This window comes from Thalia democratica, chromosome 8, assembly GCF_965202585.1.
Source record: "Thalia democratica chromosome 8, ktThaDemo2.hap1.1, whole genome shotgun sequence".
Lineage (NCBI taxonomy): Eukaryota > Metazoa > Chordata > Thaliacea > Salpida > Salpidae > Thalia > Thalia democratica.
In genome coordinates, this window is record NC_139172.1 from 28549845 (window position 1) to 28569248 (window position 19404).

The 19404-nt window shown below is 26.7% G+C and overlaps 1 protein-coding gene across 1 annotated transcript; it reads left to right on the forward strand.

Annotated features, from left to right (window-relative positions):
• Positions 1-4456: 4456 nt before the first annotated feature.
• Positions 4457-8595, forward strand: LOC145843112 (adiponectin receptor protein 2-like). Its single transcript, XM_082950574.1, has 4 exons — positions 4457-4472; positions 4603-4734; positions 5265-5326; positions 8424-8595. Exons 1-4 carry the CDS (start codon positions 4457-4459, stop codon positions 8544-8546), a joined length of 333 nt encoding a protein of 110 aa, XP_082806700.1. The 3' UTR covers positions 8547-8595.
• The last annotated feature ends 10809 nt before the right edge of the window (positions 8596-19404 follow it).

The following is a 19404-nucleotide window of genomic DNA, read 5'->3' on the forward strand; positions in this document are numbered from 1 at the left end:
TAATTCAAACTATTATCAATCAGTAACTCTACTACAACAAAAAATTATAAATTATTTTTGTCTTTTTTAAGTTTGCTAGAAATGTTGGTTTAAATGAGGTAATAAGTGAAAGTTTGGTTTATTGTTAAAGCAGTTTATAAAAAGATCATTTTATGTGAAAAAGATAATAAGTATGTTGACTTTCATAGAAATCTAAGTCATTTTAACAAAGTGTTTCTCATCTTTAGTACAATAGCTGATTAATAAAATTAAAGTACTGTTTACTTTATTATTTCAAAAAAAGGTGGGAGCTTGTTTAGTATAGTCTTGACATAACTGTTTAGTATAATTTTTTTTAAATTAAAAGTAATTAAAAAATAAAATATTTCCCGAACATTATAACAGTACTAATAAGCATTTCAACAAACTTCCTCTTAATTTCAGCACAACCTTAAATAGATAAGTTAAAAACTAACCGATGCTTTAAAACAAATGTTTCTTTCGTAACTAAACATTTTCTATTGAATAATTTAAAAAATCATTTGAAACTTGAAAAACAAGAGTTCAAAAGTACTTTAAAGTTATTTTACGTTTCTTAGATTTTTGCTAAAAACTTATGTTAATATACTTGTGTTGTTTGTATTTAAAGTAAACTACTACTCTTTAAACTAGGGGTAAGACGTGGCCCACGGAGGTAATTAATTAAAGTTTAATTGTAAATTAAAGTTTTAGCTTGTTTATGAAATATCGCTTACGATTTTTATAAACAAAAGAAAATTTTACTCTGCAACTTTGTTCTTTTACTTGATGTCTATTTACAATAAATGCTAATAAGAAAATGCTAGAAACTTATAACAATAATACTTTATGTAAAATAAAAATTCAACTTATGTATAAGCTATCGTTATTCTATAAGTTTTTACTTATAACAGAATAAACTTATTTTGTGTCTTTATTAATGAAGCTCCTCTACTTATTATCCCCTCTTGTTGTAACTCTTGTAAATAGTCAAAAACGAAACTTTTTTTTTTTTTTGACCCAAACTAATAAAAAAAGTTTTAATTATTTTTTATATAATTTAAACCAGCGATTCTTAACTAGGGGTAAACTTACCCCTGAGGGTTAATTCACTTGTTTTAGGGGTTAAATTTTATTTGTTACGAGGTATGAAAATTAATTCTAATTAGTTGTTTTTTAACTTAGAAGTTAGTATCTAACTGTATATTTTTAAAGTTAAAAAAAGTCTTTAAGTTTTACGATTTTTTATATATAATAAGCTTAAAGTTCAAAAAATCAATTCTCAAAATTAAACACTATTTTGTATATTTGGGGTAAATTTGGTAGTCACCATCCAAAAAAGCTAAATTTGTTAATAACCTTCCTAAAAGGAGTAAAAAATTAATAAAAGGTTGAGAACCGCTATTTTAAACAATTTTATTTTTGATAAGCTAATAAAAATGCATTAATTTTTCTTTAAGATAAATTAAAAAATTTAAAACGATGCTGCTCTGTATTTAGTATTATATTTTGATAGTACTGCTTTGAAAATACAGAATACTTAAAATTGACAAAACTAAGTTTAATCTAATGTAAAAAAATATCCCTATAATAAATATTAAAATATTTAACAAAAAATGTCTGTTTGTAACAAAAATCATCTATACTTGTTTATAAATAAGATGCCAACACAAAAATCTATAAAAAAAAATACAACTTGTTTCTTAGAGTTATAAAACAAAGCGAAAAGTAAATTAAGTTTAGAAGTTAATCATTAAATTTTAACGTATCAAGTATAAATTGCTTACTACCCAAATAAAATGTTTTACAACACCAATGTGAGTAAAGCTTACTAATCTCCTTTAGTTCAACTTTTCAAACTTTGATTATTTTTTAGAAGTTTAAATAAAGTTATATTGATTTTGTAAAACTTAAATAACTTCTATCAATATTTCTTTATTCATTTTTACCATACAATAACTTAGTAATTTCTGGACTATCGACAGACTATAGTTGCTAATTGTTATTCTTGTGTAACAGCAATTGTAAAATGCACAAAATTATCTGCACAAGTTTATATTAAGTTAGTATTTATGTACTACGGTAAGTTGTTAATGATTAGGCACTTAAATTCTGTTCAAGTCGACCTTTAGGCTGCCATGGATATTAAGACTTCGGGTATGACTAATATCAATTTGAAAGTAACAAACTGCGGGGAACGAATTCTCTGATCTTAAATTTTCTTCAAGTAAAATAGTACTTTCGTTTTCCCAAAGACATTCCACCTGTAAAGCTTTTTTTATTAATTTCTATAAAAAAGAACTTAAGTTAAATCAACTTCAAACAAGCTTTAAAACTTCATTACTTGTTTTTCTGGGTGTACATCTCCATTTTGTGTGTAGTCAGATCCGAGCTATCGACCTTCTGTTATCATAATTAGTGGTTAGTTCACGTCTAACATTGAAAATACAAAAAAAATCACTTCTTAACTTTTATTCTCATTTAATTTTTTGGTTTTAAATAACCTACATTAGTTTGTATTAACACTTGAAAAAAAATGTTAAAATTCGTTTGGGAAATCTGCTTAAGTATAAAAAAATAAAAGTCCACTGGTTTAAATTGGTAGGCGACTTTTGAGTATATTATCGCCATAATGGTCTATTATTGACTAATCGTGTTTTGTCTATAAATATTATGTCACACCTGTAGTTATAAGATTTCTATTTTTTTATTAAAATTTTTAAATATGGTTTATTGTAAACCCTTCAAGAAGAAAATGTTATTGTGTTTGAACTAAAGATATATTTCTAAAATCTTTTTGAGCTATTTTACAATTATTTTTCTTGTAAGTTAATACTTTCAAAGTTTTAAAAGTAAATTTTCACAAACACTCTTACAAAATTATACTTACTTTTTGAAAAATTTAGACAGACCTATGTGTTTCTTATTAAAAATTTCAACTAAACCAGTTTTTGTTTAAATTTGTTATCATAGTCACACCTAGCATTCAAATCTCATGACTTTAAGAACAATAAAAAAAAGATATGTAGTATCAATGAATTTGTCAATCAATCAAAATCTAATGATATTTTATAAACTATTATTATTCAAAACATCCGAACCTTGGCACATGTACACAAAAGTAAAGTATGTAACTAAAACTTTAAAGACTTATGGATAATTAAACGTTTTTTTTTCGGTTTTATTTTTTTTAGTTATTTTAAAGTTTGTTAATACTATTGAAAATAAACGTTAAAGCAAAAGTTACAAAATGCTCAATTAAAAACCAAATATTGCTTACGTAAATATACGCCGGTAGAACCAGCAAAAATTAAAGGGTGAATCTCAGTGTGTAAATAGTTTTATTCAGATGTGTAAAAAAACCGACTAGATTAAATTTACAATATCGGTTCAAAAAGGTTGTTAATTGCCTTGTCGCCTAAAAACAAAAAACAATCATGTTAAAAGGATTTCAGTTAAAATATAAATACTTAACTTGGATGCAGGACAATACAAAACAAATGAAAAATTAAAAGAAGAAAAACAAAAAAAGTCTTTGTTGAATTGGAAGACAAAACAGAGTAAAACTTGAGCTCAAATTAATTTCCAATCAACTACAGAGCTTTTAGAGTATGAACACAGCAAAATGGTTGTTAAACATGTTAATAATAGATTTTATATTTTTCATTCACACAGTATGTAAAACTATATATCTCTTATAGAATCGGTGAGATTGCAAAAAAAAAACGTTAAACTAAACTTGTTAAATATGAAAAGTTAAAAGTAAATCAAGAAAAAGTTAACGTGACGCTTGTGAGAAAAGCAAATTTTTCACCACATGACTGTCACGCCACTATCACGCACCATTTTCGTTTGATGGTTGCACCATTATTATTTATTTGGTTTAAATGTTTACGTTTAAAAGCCCAAACATGTTTGTGTGCGGTTATGCAATAAAAAGTTTCCTCTTGTGATTTAAAGCTATTTTAGTTTGTTTGTTTGTCATTAAACTGCAAATAAAAAGTTAGTAACTGGAAAAGTTTCAATTTTTAATGAAATAATGTAAGTATTTCTACTGTTAAACTTCTGATTAATAGTTTTAAAAACTTTCCTAAATAAGTTATATGTTTTATGTTTTTTATATAGTTTTATTCGCAAATAAATTTTAATGAACAAAAGCTATAAAACTTTTTGAATAGATTATTTTTGTGGTAATAAAGTAACTAATCTTATAATGTTTATTGAACGACTAAAAAAGCGCTCAAAATATTTGGTCCTAGGACCTGGTACACGAAGAACCTTTCGGTTATCGAGCCGCTTACCACTTGGATACCTTTAACGTCTTGTTCAGGACTCAATATATAAAAGTGAACAAATCTTAAATAGAAAAATTAGCTAGCTTGAAAATATTATTAAAAAATGATTATTTTATTTATATTATCAATAACTAGTGATTATATTAACTCATATTTAAAAAAAAATGTTTTACACTCAAAGTGAGTGTATTTAAACAAAGAAACATATATTCGAAAAAATACTAAATTTTACATTTGACCCAAAATTTTTTGGAACTCTTGATATAAATAAATACTAGTAAAATTTTTCTAATTGCAAACAATCCTGCAGTTGTGTTTGTGGCGCTCGGGCTGAGCGGAATCGTTCCGGCGATCCACACCACTTTCAAGCTGGGCTTCCACAAGTCCTTCAGCGTGGGTCAGCTCGGATGGCTGTACCTGATGGCTTTCTTGTACATATTGGGTGAGTTTGTTGATTTACGTGTTAAAATACTTTTTTTAGTTAGTTTCAATTACACAAATGAAATCGTTCTTACTATTTTTGTACATATTAGGTTAGGTAATTTTGAACTTTTTATTCAATTTAAAAAAAAACTTTTGTTAAGCTTTCCGGTACATGTTAGGTGAGATATTTTTCTAATTTTCTTTAAAAAGTTATTATTTAGCAACAAAAAAAAGATTTTTTTTTCCAGTTTGTATTATAGTTTTCCATTTCTATATGTATATTTTTAAGTAAAATTGGGTAACTATTTCTCATAATTATAAGGTTATCTAGTCTTTTTCTTTGATAGTGAACTTATTTTTTTCATAGGTCAGATTTTAATACTTTTATTTTAAAATGGAGTATCTAACCTACACTTTTATATCAAATACGGTAGAGTTTTGTAAGTGTTCACTTTTAATTAAGTTTTGCAAATGCTTTAGAAAATGTTTATAGTTTTTCAACTTCTTGTATTTGTTTCACATACAACATAAAAACACTTATTTTCACAGGAGCTTTTCTGTACGCGAAACGGATTCCTGAAAGATACTTTCCTGGAAAATGCGATTTAGTGGTTAGTTTCAAAGAAAATTAAGTTACGACAAAAGAAATCAGTATTAGAAGAAATTATTTATAAATTAGTTTTACTAAAGGTATTGTAAATTGAATTAAATTAGGGTTGCTAAAAAACCTGGGATCCTGTAAAAACCTTGAGTTTTACAATCTAGGCAAATAAAGACCTAAAATTTTAAAAATATCATCAAAAAACCTGGAAAAACATAAAATTTTTAACTAGTTTTACTTGTAAAATAACGAAGTTTCAATTAAATACAAAAATCTATCATAAGAATAAAAATGTTTTGTTTAAAAAAAATATATATAAATTACATTTAAAGAAGCTTTACAGTACCCTTTTCAATAGTGTTATACTTTTTATTACAGTTTTTTACCTTTAATTTTATACTAAAAGTGGACAAAAAAAACTTGTTTTGAAAAAAACCTGGAAAAAGTTCAGAAAACCTGGAAGAAATTTACAACGAAACCTTTTGATAATCCTGTTAATTGCTAAATATAAGAAAACTAACTTTTGATGATTAAAACCTGTTATAATGATATTTTAAAACTTTAATGGGTTGATTTTATAAGACTTCTTGAGTGAACCTTTAATTAAAATTAAACTTAGTTATAAAAATTATTTAAAATTCTTTTAAATGCTGCCGAATCGTTTTTAAAATTCTTTACTTGATTACTCTTTACAAATTTTTGAATAGAGTTAGATAATTTTTTTGTAACTTGGCATTATCTTAGAAAAAATTAGACGGGTTAGAACTTTTGGTTTACAATGTATTGTCATGAAATTATCATTTATTTTGACAATTAACGTTACAAAAAGTATCGATATAATGACATAATTATTGTTGTAATGAGAGAAAAAAAAGAAGCAATTAAGCAAAATTTGTTTAGCTCAACTCAAACAAACTTTGTGTAAACATATTATTGTCGTAACTGATAACAAGTATGTAAAGCTGGTGATTGAAATTTACAAAAAATGTGAAAAACAAATAAGCTGAAATTTATTTATAGCAAGCTAATAGATTATGCTGATTAACCAGTGAGTTTTTATCCTTGAAAAAAAAATAATACAATTTACGTAACAACCATTAATTATTAAGCGAGTGAGTTGTAGTTGTTTAAATTGTAATGGACTTTGGCCTTGTTAGGCGGTTGCTGAATAAAAATAATTTGTAGGAAGTAATTATTAACACAGAAGAAACCCTATTTTTAGGAAAATATGTGTAAAGGGACTTTCAACGTTATTCAAAATTTATAAGTTTATTAGAGATACAGAAGTTTGTTGACATCTATTTAAGTAATTAAGATCAATTAATGCTTGTTGTATTGCATTTATTCAATCAAATCTAATTTTTCATTAATTCCAATAAAAACTTACTATGCTTTGAATTAACTAAAAAGTTTTTTTTATTTTATAATTACATAAGTTAATCAAATAAGTTCTAAGTTTATTTTTATTTTCTGTATGAAAGTACGTAAAACAATGACTTCACTGTCTAAATATTTTCTTGTTTTCAAAGTACAACAGTAATTTTTAGGAAAACACGCATTGTTTTGTTGAAAGTTTATAGATTACTCACTCAGCAGTTTAAAGTTCTTTGTAGCGTCACAAAACCTGTAAATTTTTCATTAAATTACATAGAAAAGTAATCAAGTTACTAAGCATTAGAATACTACATCTCATTTCTTATCTGTTTTACATTGGAACTTTGAAGTATTATTTTCTATTATTTTTTAAGAAAACTTTATAATTTAATTGTTAATTGTTTCAAGATTAAACCATTATATTGGTATATTTTTTTTAAGTACAAATTTTTAGTCATTGTAAAGTTGTTTAATTTAAATAAGTTTTGTATTCTCAAAAACAAATTTTCTATTTAATTTATACATTTTAAAGTTATTGAAAAAATAAAATATTTAAAAATAACACACACCATTAAAATTTTATTGTTATGGTTAGTCAGAATAAACCCTTCTCACCTTATATATTTAACTTTAAACAAAGTTTGTGAAATATATCCAAATTAATTATCCGAAGCTTTTACTAATAAATTTTGGTGATAAGAATTCGTGTGTATTGTAATAATTTTGAAAAATACATAAAATGCTGAATTTGTTTTAGTACAAAACATTTACTTTTTGGGTTATTTCTAAGATCTTTAAGCTTTAATGTAATAATATTTTATACAACTATATTAATTTACTAAAAAACAATTTCTGGTTGTTTTAATTTTTTTTCTTTTATATCTATCCCAAACTAATCAAAAAAAAGTACGAAATTTTATTACAAGTAGATTAAAATTACAGTTTATAATAACTAAAAAAGATTAAAGATGAATGAATTATCATGTACTTAATAGAAAATCATAAAGTTGCTAACCCAAGTTGTCATTAATTAGTCTTTTTACTTAAGTTTAAAAATTTAACACCATTAAAGTTCAACTATACAAATATCTTAAAATATCTCTGTCTCAAGTAAATTTTGCACAGATTCCAACATTTTTCAGTTTCAAAGCCGATAACATAGTTGGTTGATAAGACACACAATTTACTTAGCTTTTATGATATCACAGTACAAAATATTGCAAGATTCAATCTATAAACTAAAACAGTAGAAGATAAGTTTCAATGCTGTTTTTCTACAATTTATATTTTCAATCTACCCATGTGCTTTACCACATTCAAAAGAAAAAACGTATTTTGCTACTAACGTGTTAATACTGGTTTATTTTAGATACTTTACAACACAAAAGTAAGTTTAAAGTTTAAAGTATCACAAATATTTAACTTATTCAGTCTTATGCCACCTCGTAACGTTTCCCACAATTTCCAGTTTCCAAGCCCATCGTTAAGATGGTTGTAAGCACAAACAGTTACTTTTAGTTTTTATAACCTATTGAAAACCCAGAGCTCAATGTTAGTTCCAAGTTTAAAATAGCAATAATTTTTTTGATGATTCAGTTAATTTTTCCCACAACTTTCAGTTTCAAAGTTCATTATAAATCTATTTGTTAACATAAACAGTCACATTTTAATATATGATCTTTTAACATAAAATGTTTTTGATGACTTGGGTAATTTTCCCAAACAACTTTCAGTTTCAAAGCCACCAAATCTTCCACATCCTGGTGGTGGCGGCGGCCATGGTCCACTTCCACGGAATTTCCAAGCTGCAGGAGTCGCGCTTCCTGCTGGGCGAGCAGTGCATGATCGACGACTGAGCTGTGACGTCACGACGCGACGTGGCAATGACGTCATAACAGCCGGCGGTGCGGAGGTGTTGAAGTAGTAGTTTTTTTTTCTTCTGTCCGGTTTTTTTTCTTTCTTTTCTTTTATATGCAATTATTAAGACTATTGCCGCTCTTTCGTTTTAGTCGTTTTACAAAAAAAGTTATATTAAATTTAAAAAACTTTATTACTTAAAAAGTTGATAAACTGAAGCTAACGTTCTATTGCATTGCGTTTTAGTCGAAATTTAAAAAAAAATTTTTACCTACTATTTAAACAAAATTAGTTTTTATCGCTTTTAATTCAACAAAGTTTTACTTTTGATCACTACTTTCCCTTTCTTCAAAATTTCTACTGTAGATTTTTTCGAAATATTTAAAATTAATAACTGTGTACTAACTTATTTACGTATTTTTAAATCACAATAAAATTGATTTATGCAAAAATTATTATAGTTATGACTCATGATAAAATATAAATAATCTATAAAAGACCTGTTTATAATGATTTGATAACTTATTATTAACTTACCTGTACTGTAGTAATTTTGTTTATAAAAATATGTGTACTGATTTTCAAAAAGTAAATCACAAAAGTCGTTCACGAAATTTAGAATGTATAATTTTTTCAAATTTTATTGTAAGCTGCAACCAAGTAAAAAAATTATCAGCAAATGTATTGCAATAATGTGGAATTTTAGATTTATTCAGGTTGTCTCTAATTTCTTTTTAGACATTTTTTTCTGGACAAATTTAGTCATAGTAAGTTTGCGTATTTAAATATAGAATAGTTGCATGAATACATTAGTTAAACTACGTTTATGCAAAATACTTACTGGAAATATTTGTTTTCTAATAAAATAAAACTTAAAAAGCAATATTAACAGTATGTTTTAGATGCCTAAATCAGTAATAGCTTTTTGTGTTCTATAAAAACATTGTTTAAAGTTAACAAACTTATTAATAAACTTTTTTTACCTGTCAACAAAAACTAGTTTTAAAGAACTGTGTAGGTATAACTATCAGATCTTTTAGAATCGAAAAAAAACAACTTTCAACATATTTTTTAAAAACAGCAGTTTTTAATGTTGCTGTTTTTTTTTTGCTAATCTGTAATCAATCTTATTTTCTACTATTTCTATCTACTTACATTAATTTGTTTTAACACCTTGTTATAGAAACCTCAAACTTATACTGATTTTTATCATAGGGAGAGCGAAGAATGTACAGTGCTTCCTCACTTATCCGGTTATGTTTGGCTAGCTTTTTTGTAATTTTGGCCGGATAACTAAAAACATTGTATTTTTTCTTATAACCTCTTAAAAATTATTCAATACTCATAATAAAATAAACACTAAGTTTTCAGATAGTTCAATTTATTTTAAAGAAGCAAACTACTAAAACAGAAAAAGAACAAATAAAAAAACTTTAATTAAGTTTAAAATTAATATGACGAAAATAAGTTACGCCGTAAGCAACTTCAGTAATACCAGAATGCTTTATGAAAAAGGAAAAAAATGAGTTTTTTGACAGATCCTTCTCGTTTCCTAGCAAAAAACTCCCGGAATCTGATGATTTAAGATACACTCACCATCTGGTGTGGCTTCTGGTTGACAACAATCGTAAACTGACTAAATCCATTTTCTGCATGGCTTCGGCGTGAGGGAATGGACACTCAAATGTTGTGGAACATCATTTTCGTCTTCCACACCCTCACCAGTCTCTTTTTCGTTGTCTCCATAAATCAATGCAACAGTTCCTTGCTCGTCCATGTGTTCACAACCAGGACCGTTGCAACTCATCCAGTTTTGGATATCATTGTCTGTAAATGCAAAATTTTACTTTAAAAATTTGCTGTTTCTTTCAAAGGGTCACTGTTAGTTTCTTATTGCAGAAGGTGTAACCATATTCCAAGCGGATGCAATGGTATAAACAATTTTTACAAGGTCGACTTTTTTCTTGCATGCTAAAGGTTAATTGCGATACAAGATCGCTTAGAATCGACTTTCTGTAGACCCTTTTAACAGATTCAAACACAGCTTATCCATTAGCTGTAGAATTGCAGTTACATTTGGAGACAGAAACTTGGCAGTGATTTTGCCATCAGCTGATGTGAATTCCTCTTTATCTTGTGCAGAGCAAATGTGGAGAAGCAAAATGGCTTTTTCTTTTGACCAAGTTCTATCGGTCTTTGTTTTGTTTCCGGAACAAAAAAGTTAAAAAACCTATCTAGGGAAATATTACGACTGACCCAAGCATTTGCTTGGCTTCGATAGACAACTGGCAGGGCTTCCTTGTTGATACTACGAAAACAACGCGGATTTTTAGCCTTACCAATCCAACTGTTGACTTCCTTGTTTCACTGGCATTTGCACAGGCATTTATTCCATTTTTTGTTCCATCCGGCTGGTTGTGTACTGATGCTGAGGTATATGCAGGCAATATTCTAAAGTACAATCCGGTTTCATCAAAATAGAAAATTTGATGTTGTTCCTGAATATTCATTAACAAATCGATCAGTTGATGAGCCACCTGAACTTAACTTTTGTTTTGAGATTCCGCAAACCAAACCTCCATTGAGACCCCTACTTGCTGAAGAGGGTGTTAGAGTGTTTACCGTAAACTAAACGTTAGAACTTAAAAGTCTTTTCTAAGAGTATTTGACCAGTTACTGGACAGTCTTTTTCACGTTTCTGACGAAACCAAATGTAAAGGGCGCTGTCCAGCTTGTCAAAGTAGCCTCTCTGTATTCTTTTTGGCGGTTTAGAGGCTCCAGCTAGTTTCAGCTCCTCCTTTTGAACTTTAACATTTTTTAACTTTCCTTGCTTCTCAAAATATTGTCCAAAGTCGGTTCAAAGTTATAATAATTAATTTTTTATCTTAAGATTGATTTTCTCATTTTTTAATTATCAAAAACTATTTAAACTAAAATATTTTAAATTTCGTAATTAAAATTTTTGATTTATATTATAGCCACAAATTTATAGCATGCAGTTAATTCTTTCGAAAAATTCATCGTACTAATTTACAACTCTCATTGTGGACAAAGTAAGCCCAAAACAAAACTTATTTTGATATACTATAAATAAGACATTAAAATACTTCTCAAAAATGTTGTTTATAACTTAAAAAATTAGTAGAGATAATAAAGCGTTTAAGTAGGTTTACCTTGATGAACTTATGTATTTAACTTTTAAAAAATGTTGATACAAAAAAAAGATAGCCAATAAACAAATAATAATGTCGAATAAAAGGTTAAGTTATAGAAAAAAAATACTTAAAATGTTGTTGTATTCTTTTTTTGAAGCTTAAAGCTAAAAATTATATTAACAAACTTATCAAAACAGTGCTAACTAGCTATTAATTTTGATAAAAAATATGAAAAAGTTTTAATCAATATTGTTTGTTAATTTTTTAAATGTTTTAAAAATTTTATACCAATTTGAATTTTTTCGATTTTAATGTTTTTGGTATCTTTAGTTGTAGTAACCACTTTTTAAAGCTATTTGTTAACAGATGAAAAAAACAATCAAGATATATGAATTATGTCCTTATTCTAAATAAAATAATGATAACCCATTCAATAACATGTTCAAATCTTAGTATAAGTTTAAATTTTAACTTTTTTTAGCATCTACTCAAAATATAATAGTGGTGGTTTGCTATTATAATAGACCTATAAAATAAACAACAACTTTAATAAAAAGATATTTTTTTATTGTACGGCTAAAAATAAAAAGGGTAGATGGTACAGCTTGTTAGTTTTTTTTTTAAGTTTTATGTTATAAATAAGTCATTAGAAGATACAACGTTTTGTATGAATGTTTTAATATTTACATTATTAAATTATTATAAACAAAGATTTATTCAAAAATTATTTTCTAATCACCTTCTTCAAAATAATTAGTTTCATCCTGTCTATGTGGTTTATTCTGAAGTAAAATATATATAGATCCTCCAACAGAGCACAAAATTTTCAAGTAAAAAGTTAATCCAATACTTACTAAATGTCTGTTACACGTAAGTTTACATAAACGGTGTGTGCTTTGTAAGACACGGTTTAAAACTGTTCAAAGGTTACTTATTATTGCTTTGAACTTAATACAAAAATGCTAAACCAATTCATTAAAATATATTTCAAAAAATCACATTTGAAAACTTACAATTGAAATAAATATACTTCTATTCAGAAAAAAAATTTATGATTTTTTTTGATTAAAAGTTTTTAACTAGTCGCATTGATTTATATTGTTAAATAAAGTAGTAAAAACAAACTTTATTCTGATTAAAACTCTTTTTTTCAAACTAATTAAATATTTTAAATTAAGTATTACAAATTCAGCCGAATAAAAAATTAATGACTATTTTTCTAATATTATTGTTTAAAATTTTAATAGAGTAGTTATACTTTTAACACCTATATACAAAAAATAAGTTTTAATTGTCAAAAAACTTAGTAGAAATAAGCAAACTAGTCTTAGAGAATATTTAAGTTTGGGTTTTTATCTTACACTGATAAAATTAAAATACTCTATATTTTATAATTTTCAATGTTTTGAGTGTTTGAAAGTATAGAAAATCTTAATTTAACTTAAAATGAGCTAATTATAAGGCTTATATAAAAAAGCACTTTCAAAATTTGTCTAAGCCACATTATTATAAGTCGTCTAAGCCGAAAATTGTACAAGTCTTAATCGACCAAACGGTTTTCAATAAAATAAAACTCACAGGCTTTGATTTTTTAGCAAGTCAAATAAGTATAACAAGGTTAAAGATAGATACATATATATATAGAATAAGCAAGAAAAGTGCAGTGCAGAAGCATACAGTAATTTTTAAGAACTTTGTTCTGTACATATCTAAGCTGGGTATGGTATAGTTATCGTTTGGAATTTATTAAACTTATTGTTGTAAATAACTCAACCCTCACTGCACATTGATTCTTTTTTGATAGTGTGCCGCGCGTATATTTTAAAAATCAGGCGAGCCGCTGCTTTGTGCAGTATCATACGTTCTTTAAAAAACAAAAGTGAATTACTTTTAAAACAAACATTGTAAGCAAGCCGCACTTATTGTTTAAAAGCTTAATAACTTTACGCCTACCTACTTGCTCATTACCACGCAGCAAATAAGCAGGAAGTTTTTATGAAGTCAGCAGTTAGTCAAGCAATTTGTAATCACAGCAAGCTTTCTGCTTATTTCTTATACTGGTGTGTTGTGAGTAACGTTCACTTATAAGTTTTGTAAAGAAGAACAAAAACATTGAAGTTTGCAGATGAAGTGTGCTATAAGCTTTTTGTGTTTTTTATTTAATTTTTGTAGAATATGATATAACATGTGATTATGCAAAACATTGTATACAATTTTTTTTTGCTGTTTTTTAGACGAGTATTTTAGAATCGTTTATTAAAACCTTTCGTGGAAGACTAATATAAACAAAACCTAACTATATAATTTAAAAATTATATATTAAACTAATAAATAAACAGATATTTAAAATATGAAATTGGTCTTTTTGGCAACTACCCTGTTATTCTACACGCAGGTGACAGAAACAAAAGGTATGTTTGAGAAGTTTTTTATTTTTAGCAACAGCTTTCGGATTTTATATTGATATATATTGTGTTATTATGTTTCTTAATAATTAAACTTTAATTCATTTGTACAACAAATATATTAAATGGCTTTGTAATCAACTAAAAATATACTCTTGTATAATTGTTTTTCAAAGATTAAAAATAAATGAAACCACGGACTTTGCTATTTGAATAAAACCGGTCAACTTTACCGCGTTTCTTAAACCATTAGAAGTTTTGATCACTAGTTTGCTAACGAAAAAAAAACGCATTTTTGCGTACTTACTTTTCTGTATTGTTAGTAATTGTACAGCAATGCTGCACTGTACTCAATTAAAGTTGCCGCTTTTAATTAAACCAGTCTTAAGGCTCTGCCTTTAACTTGCGCAACTTTCATAACCTCTATGCTGGTAAGACCAAAATTTTTGGTGGTAGCACTGAAAACTGAGTGTGCTCAAGGTAATTAATATCATTGTCTACAGAGTGCATCGATTATCAGATAAGCACAGATGAATTGACTTTCAACGATCATTCTACCGCATGCAAAATGCTGGAGGAGGGAAAAATGGCGTCGGAAGACCTCTTAGACAGGTTAATTACAAATTTACTGAGAAAATTTTGTTTTAACTTTTTTTTTTGCCAAAGTATGCTTTATGAAACCACAGCTTTACACAAACGACTGTAGTAGAACATTCAAACTATTTTGTATTGATATGAACAATTCAATACTTATAACTGTAGATTAAAAAGTGTAAATTAAATTATAATTTAAAGAGTAATATTTTGAAATCTAAAGACTTGTAGGAAATTCTTATACTTTGAAGGAGTAAAGTATACGAGAAACAACGACTTGTAGAGTAAAAAATTTTATAAACTTAAAAGAACTACTTTAGAAAAAACAATGACTTGTAGTAAAAAAGTAAAACTTAACAGTAAAACAATATATATATTGAAAGAGAAACTTTAATCTTAAATAATGACTGTAGTAGACAATGACAAATATTTTGTATGTTTAAAAAGTAAAACAACTTTATCTAAAAGTTTAAATTTGTACAATATAGGTAAAAATTAGCTGTAATTGAAAAAGCTAGTGTGTCAAAAAAGGTAATGAAATGACCAATTGAATAAAACATTACTTAGTTTGAATCAAATGACTAAATTTACACAAAATATAACGGCGGATAGTACACAAGTTAATTTTTTTTATAAAATGAGTAAACTTATAGAAAAATAATTAATTGTACAATGTAAGTATAAGTTTATGACAAAGTATAATTGATGAATAAAGAGCAACTTAAGAAAATATAATGACTGTGATTGATAAATGCGATTTGTTTAGTATTGATAGAAAAAAAAAGTGAATTACTTTTAAAACAAACATTGTAAGCAAGCCGCACTTATTGTTTAAAAGCTCAATAGCTTTACGCCTACCTACTTGCTCATTACCAAGCAGCAAATAAGCAAGAAGTTTTTATGAAGTCAACAGTTAGTCAAGCAGTTTGTAATCACAGTTAGTATAACTGTGGGTTGAAAATTAGCAAGTTTATTTAAAAATTAACGATATCAATTATATAAGTATTTATTTATTTAATAGCATTATAATATATATTATTAAATGTTAGCATATAACATATATATATATATAACAATATATTTTCGACACAAGTACCAACTTATTTCAGTATAAAGTACTAGCTTTATGTAAAAAAGTTATATATAGAACAAAACGTTAACTACAAGACAAAATTAGTATACTTTATATTATTTAATAACTGTCTAAAACTACTTTATAATACTTTATAATTTTGTAAAATATACTTTATAACTAAATAAGCAAAATAACTGAAAAGTAGTGAATGTAGTAGAAATTTCATTTTTTGCTAATAAAAACAACCTATACATAATAGTAAAATTTTTTCTAAATTAGAAGACTAACTTTCTACAAAAATTAATTACTTTTAGAATAGTAACATTATTTCTTTAAAGTTAAAAGATCAGTTTTACCAAAAAAATGCTGGTGTGTAAACAAGTGTATGACTTTATGCTAAAAAAGTATTTTACGATTAAAGAAAACCTTACAAAGTTGTCCGCTCGCAGGGCCTGGAAGCACCGGCGGAACAATTACTGCCCCAGAGTCACTTGCAACTCTAAAAGTCGCAAGGCTCTGTCTAGAACCTTTCTCTTTACTACGTGTACTTATGGGTCTCTCACTCATATCCAAAAACGAATATCAATTACAATTATAAATAACAATATGAATACCAAATTGAAAACCAATATGAATATCAATCTGAATATCATTAACAATTACTATACCAACTGTTTTAAATTAAAAAACAAGAACATTTACATCACTGAAAAGACTAGAAACTACTAATAATTTATACGCAACCGTAAAACTACTAAAAGGTCCAACTTTAATAAATACAAAAGATTTAAAACTTATTATCACTAAAATAGTACTAAAAATCATTAATAAATTATATACAACTATAAAATTACTAAAATTATTATCAAATAAATTAAGTACGAGGTTGTAAATACTAAAATAACAAGATGTAAGGAGGGAACAAATAAGAACTCACAGTCCATAAACCTAATTTTACTCTGTAAACACAACGCTGCAGCATTTAGTGTATTATTCGCCAAGTATTCGTGTAATCTTGTTTCGGAGAATTCTCTTAATAAGAATAATATTTGGTCTTTGAAAATGATATGAGCGTCATCCCCAAGGTCTGTAGTTTCGCAAATGAGTCTTCAATTTTTAATTTTTGACGTATTTGTTTCAAAAATAACGTCACAAAAAAGTGATGTTTTACCATGCAAAAATAGTTTTGGAGAATTCTTCTATAAAGAGTCGAAGTTGGTCTTTAAAAATAATAAAGGCGTCTTCCCCAAGGTCTGTAGTTTCGCAAATAAGTCTTATGATTTTTAATTTTTGACGTTTTTTTTTTTCAAAAATTACGTCACAAAAAACAGTCATTTTTCGCTATAAAAAAAAAGTTTTGGAGAATTCTCATATAAAGAGTCAAAGTTTGTCTTTAAAAATGATATGGGCGTCTTCCTCAAGGTCTGTAGTTTTGCAAATAAGTCTTTGAATTTTAATTTTTAATTTTTGACGTATTTTTTTTCAAAATTACGTCACAAAAAAAAAACATTTTTCGCCATAAAAAATAGTTTTGGAGAATTCTCATATAAAGAGTCTAAAATAATCTTTGAAAATGGTATTGGCGTTCTACTTTAGGTCTGTAGTTTTGCAAATAAGTCTTTGATTTTTAACTTTTGACGTATTTTTTTTTTAAATTACGTCACAAAAAAAGTCATTTTTTGCCATAAAAAAAAAGTTTCGGAGAATTCTCCTATAAAGAGTCGAAGTTAATCTTAAAAATGATATGGGCGTCTTCCCTAAAGTCTGCAGTTTTGCTAATAAGTCATTGATTTTTAATTTTTGACGTATTTTATTCAAATATGACGTCACAAAAAAAAGTCATTTTTCGTCATAAAAAAATAGTTTTGAAGAATTCTCATATAAAGAATCTAAAATGGTCTTTGAAAATGATATGGGCGTCTTCTCCAAGGTCTGTAGTGGTAGCTAGCTAGATTTTTCACACAAGCTGAGTGCGCACAAATTGTAGAAGGTAACTAACATTTCTTCTAAATCATCACAGTTGATCTAAAAACATCATTTTTAAAAACTACCTTTTGTAATTAACTTTTGAAACTAACCATTGAAGCAAACACATGACCGTAAAGCCTTTTAGCAGTCTTGTCAATAGTGGTTTTGTTTATATGGTTAATCACTGCCTTTAACAAGTGGGAAGAGCAGGTGTGATTGATAATTTTTTGTTGTTCACTTCCTTATTGTAATACCTGTTTATTTCAGTTCTAAATGGAATACACAACATGTAATATACTTTATACTTACCGTGTAATGTAGCTGTGCAAAGTTTCATTATTAAATACACTGGAAATTGAGTGTAAAAATGGATAAGAAAAATCTACTTCGATTTTCCATATAGGAGCTGTACTGAATTTTTTAAACTGATAACACAAGTCTTCTGAACTGATAATACTTGCACATCAATTGTTTTATGTGAATTTGAAACCATTTCTGCAACTGGAAATGGAGGCTCACCTCTGCCATGACCACCAAGTACAAGAGCATAGTATTTTTTTTTTACCTGTGTTGTTTAAGCTTGTTTTGTTCAATTTAACGCGTTAAATTCTAAAATTGAAACTACTCTAATAACTAAGTTGTTTTGAAAAACTTGTATACTTAAACTTAATACTTCAATCGTTACCAAACAGTTTTGATAATTTGTTAATAAATCAACCTGGAACTTTAGCTGGTTTTTTGATCACACTCTGTGCTGCGTCAAAAAAGAGGCTTGTTTTTAGGTGTTTTGCTAATATTTCCAATCCTATTATATATAGTTTAAAAAGTATTTGCATTTATAGATAAATTTACAATTTAAAGTTTAATACTTAATACCTTTCTCAGTATACCTATACACGGCAAACTTGTTTTTATTTAGCTGCTGAATATAGCCTTTTACTTCTCTGCTTTTTTTGTCTTCAGTCTTATATGCTTTTTTTTTTTTTTTTCAGTTCATCGAACCAATTATATCTCGTTTGGCTGTGATGTTTTGCCAAAACTTTGGTAATTTGAGATGAGTAAATTCTGGAAAAATTATAGGTTATAAGAAAAAAAAAAAGTTAATAGGTATGGTGAAAAGTAATTTGTATTTTGTAAAATCTGATTTACCTAGCTGAAACATTTCCACCTTGAAACTGCTGTTGAGCTGTTTCTGTTTTTAAACTTTCATCAATATTTTTTCTTGGATTTTTATTGAAAATATTTTTTTATTACCTCTTCTCTGTGACCAGATGTAATACGTATTTTCATTTGTTCATGTTCTTTATGTATGATGTTTTCGTTAAGACTATATTTTAAAACTCCACCAACTGGATTAGTTTCTAAACTATCAAATCTAAATTTATAGATTTATAGAAGAACTCTATGAGTCAAATTTTATAAGGCAAATTTTTTTTTTGTAACGTCATTTTTGAAACGTTTTTAAAACAATCAGAAACTTATTTGAAATGTTACAAAACTTGATAAAGATTCTCAATTTTTTTATCAGTTAATCCTCGTTATGAGGAAATAAACTTAAGAAATGCTTAACAAACGATTATTTTTCTATAACTTAATATTAAAAAAATCAAAATCAAAATTAAAATTGAAAATACAAAAATCAAAAAAGACGCCCATACTA

What these genes read in the sequence shown, in the direction of transcription:
- LOC145843112 (XM_082950574.1), top strand. An exon ending in GGCTTTCTTGTACATATTGG is followed by an intron (nt 4,735 to 5,264) that starts GTGAGTTTGTTG and finishes TTATTTTCACAG; the next exon opens with GAGCTTTTCTGTACGCGAAA. An exon ending in CTGGAAAATGCGATTTAGTG is followed by an intron (nt 5,327 to 8,423) that starts GTTAGTTTCAAA and finishes AACAACTTTCAG; the next exon opens with TTTCAAAGCCACCAAATCTT.